This window comes from Gossypium raimondii, chromosome 5 (assembly GCF_025698545.1).
Source record: "Gossypium raimondii isolate GPD5lz chromosome 5, ASM2569854v1, whole genome shotgun sequence".
NCBI lineage: Eukaryota > Viridiplantae > Streptophyta > Magnoliopsida > Malvales > Malvaceae > Gossypium > Gossypium raimondii.
The window spans coordinates 22,285,939-22,289,637 of NC_068569.1; the positions used below are offsets into that span (position 1 = coordinate 22,285,939).

Here is a 3,699-nt window from a genome sequence, read left to right on the forward strand (position 1 = left end):
CTCTACCTAACCTAGGTGAACGGGCACTCTCTTCCCCCACTACCTCGTCCTTGTTGATAACCTGTATCAACAAGAAGAAAATAAAAAAAATGAAATAATAAAATAAATTGAACGTGTTGATTAGTAACTCTTATCTACTTATTATATTCAAAACTTTTTTATTGAAACTTTCTATCAAATAATTTTTATCTCATGACAAAGGTTTTTTTTCTATAAATTACAAATTGTGGAAGGAATATCAATCATGAATCCTGATTTTTTTTATAGGTCAACAAGAGATTTAATCACTGCTCCCTTCTATTCTTGGCATATCAAACATATTTAAAAAAATAATTACTAAACTTTTTTATAAAATATTTATTTTTACTCATAAACTCTCTTTTAACTTTTAAAATGAAAGAAAACCATGGTTAAGTGCATTAAAATCCACATCCCCTAATTATTACAATAATAACCTAGCAAACTGCTCATGATTCAAATATGTAAATATTTTTTGTTGGATGTCTGTGACAAAAATCCCAAATAGGTGGAGCAACAAATTTTATCCCTAAGCTTTCCTAATTTTGTCATCAGACCAACAAAGATTACGTCGGTTTCTTATTAATTAATTGTGTTGAATCATTTATTTATACAATCTTCTTTCATATAAGACGAGAGAACAGATGATGTTGCAGTCGCCAAGATATTTTTCACCCCGTAGTTAAGACATAATGAATGTTTTCACAGTAAGGTGCAGTAAAAAATTGAAGAAAAATTTCATCATACCATTAAATTAAAGATGATGGAATTGGTTAACCGAAAACTGAAAGTCTAACTAGTTAGCCTTGGGATTTGGTTTCTGCCTGAATGAGAGGCCAAGGCAGAGGAAAAGCAAACCAAAGCATACGTAGGAAGGAAACATATAATATAATATGTAGAGTGATGAAAGCACAGAAGATTCATTTCATTCAACCAAACTTGATATTATCTTTGTATGGATGAGTGGGTCCAAAGACCCTTCGCCACCATGGCTCTTCAAACCGCGTCTTCTACAGTAAATAAAGTCTCTGTTATTCTCCTAGGTTTATAAACAACTCCACAACCTTGTCACCCTTTCATTGGCTCCCTTCCCCCATCAACTAAACATCTTTTTAAATTCCATTTTTCAGTTTGCTACATTCTTAACATGCAAATTTTCATATCTTTTTTATCACTTGCGCAGCTGCTTGGAAGCTTACTTGGTAATAGTAATCCCAGCATTTTGTATAAATACCCTTAACTGGATTACACACAATCACATTCATCAAACCAATCCATTTTCTCAAACGACACCAAGAAGAAGAAAAGAAAAACACCACAACGTATATGGAAGGAAAGAGTAGCGGCGATACTCGGGCCGGCTTATCTTCGAGCTATAGGGGCGTTCGCAAGAGGAAATGGGGGAAATGGGTGTCGGAAATTCGTGAGCCTGGAAAAAAAACAAGAATCTGGTTAGGGAGCTTCGAGACACCTGAAATGGCAGCCGCAGCTTACGACGTTGCTGCGTTACACTTCAGGGGACGGGATGCACGTCTTAACTTCCCTGAAATGGTCAACTGTCTCCCGAGGCCGGCAAGTTCCAATGCTGATGATATCCGAATGGCAGCTCAGGAGGCAGCTTTGATAGTGAGGTCTAATGCGACACAGCCCGACGTAGGCAGCTCCAGTGCCGGCGTGGTGCCTGTGACAGTCAGGCTGACGCAGAGTCAGATTCAGGCCATCAATGAGTCCCCTCTCGACTCTCCCAAGATGTGGATGCAAATGTCGGAGGCATTGATGATGGATGATATGATGTTGCCCAATGAAAATGAGGAGAATGATCAGTGGGATGATATGCAAAGCGATTCCCTTTGGGATCCTTAGGTAATGTTTGTTTACTATTTAGGTAACTAATACCAACCATGGTTTTACCCTAATAACATAACTCCATACCATGATTGTCTTACATATTCATTAACTATGATATTTGAACTTTTATAAAGTATTGTTTTCGAAAAATTAAAAAAAAAACATAATTTGTTAAGATATTTTACAAAATGGGTTTATTTTCTATTAAGAAAAGGGTGTTAATTTGATGCTATTGGTGAATCAAAAATTGAATAGAAAGTGGAGAATTGAGTTGACACGAGGCTTTCCGAGATGGTATGTGCATTTGTTGAGAGAAGGCCATGTGTAATTCAATGAGAGAAGTTCAAATGGTGGGAGATTTTGGAGGGTCCCATTAAGCCTTAAACAATGTTACTTGTTGTGGCTGAGATTTGTGAAAGAGCCACCATCTGACATATAGGCTACTTTTTTATTTGCTGTGGTAGGCTTTGTTTTCTGATTTTTATATATAATGTGACTGAATTGTATTTGTCATTTAAGTACATGTACAATTAAACTTTCTTATTAATTGTATGATTGTGTCTTTTAAGGTTTAATATCTTGCTTAATTTACTAAAGTTAATACATTTTGCCATTCTTGTATTTTAATTTTGATGTTGACATTGAAGGAGAAAATGATACATATTAATAATTATATCTAAAATTAATGTGAGAAGATTAGAGTGGAACAATAAAAATTCACCAATCATATTGCAATGCAATGCATGTGTTGAAATTCTTTTTCAACTATTGTAAGTAGAGTAGCATATCTAAAAGCATAACTTCGAATTGCTCTCTCATTCTAATTATATCTAAAATTATCTATAGTTTCTCCCTAACTCATAAATAAGAGAATAATGCGTTTTAGCGCACTCGAACCGACATATTCCTGCATTGACAACAATATTTATGTTAATCAAACTAAGACTCAATTAGCTAATATTACACTGCATTATTAAATTAACTTTAAATCAAAATTTCCCTTTTCCTAAAAAGAAGAAGATGATGATGATATTTACGTTGTCCTTGTAAAACTATTTCATACTTGAAGACATTGCGCCGCACAAGCCACACCTATGTTCCATGTACTCTGCTTTTATCATTGTTTTGGGTCGGGTTAGAAGGCAAAGTCGCAGTAATACCTGGTGTCTTAAGCCGCATTAGAGCCACCACAGCTCATCTTTTCCGTCATGGTTGGTGTAACCTCCGTACGCGAGCCAAGTAAGAAATTTTATATTGAGAATCAAGATTAAAATTATAAAACTTTGAAGGATGAAGTTAAAAAAATTATGTTAAAAGAACTTAAATTAAAATATTAATTTTAAGAGAATAAAATAATTTTTTATTTTACCAAAAGTTAAGAAAAGAAATAAAAGTATTACAAAAAATCATTTTGTAAAAAATCTCATTTACTCATCTAATATATAAAAGAAACTGTTTCTAATGATACAATACTAAATTTATCTTAATTTTTCTTTAGTAAAAGGAAAATATATTTTCCGTACAACTTTTTTTAATCTTTTACCAATCGTATGAATAAAAAGAAATTTTAAATTTTCTATGTTGCTATTTTTTTCTTTAAATTTCTATCTTTTCAATCCTCTTTCTACGAGAGTTTGTACTAAATTTTTTAGCATCATGAATTTTCAGAAAATCATTTTATCCCTAATTTTATTTTTTACCTACCTCTTTTAGTTTTTGAATTTGCCTTTTTTTTCAAATGACATCAAAATGGATGAAAAATTTAACATTTGTTAACTTGGTTGATGTGGCATATATGTGGATAACACCATGTGTATGCCATGTCAAGATTTA

General features: G+C 33.0%; 1 protein-coding gene across 1 annotated transcript; it reads left to right on the top strand.

The window, feature by feature from the left end:
- Positions 1 to 960: 960 nt before the first annotated feature.
- LOC105767639 (ethylene-responsive transcription factor ERF021) lies at positions 961 to 2,326 on the top strand. The gene has a single exon (XM_052631825.1). It carries the CDS (start codon positions 1,345 to 1,347, stop codon positions 1,879 to 1,881), a length of 537 nt encoding a protein of 178 aa, XP_052487785.1. The 5' UTR covers positions 961 to 1,344; the 3' UTR covers positions 1,882 to 2,326.
- Positions 2,327 to 3,699: the final 1,373 nt, after the last annotated feature.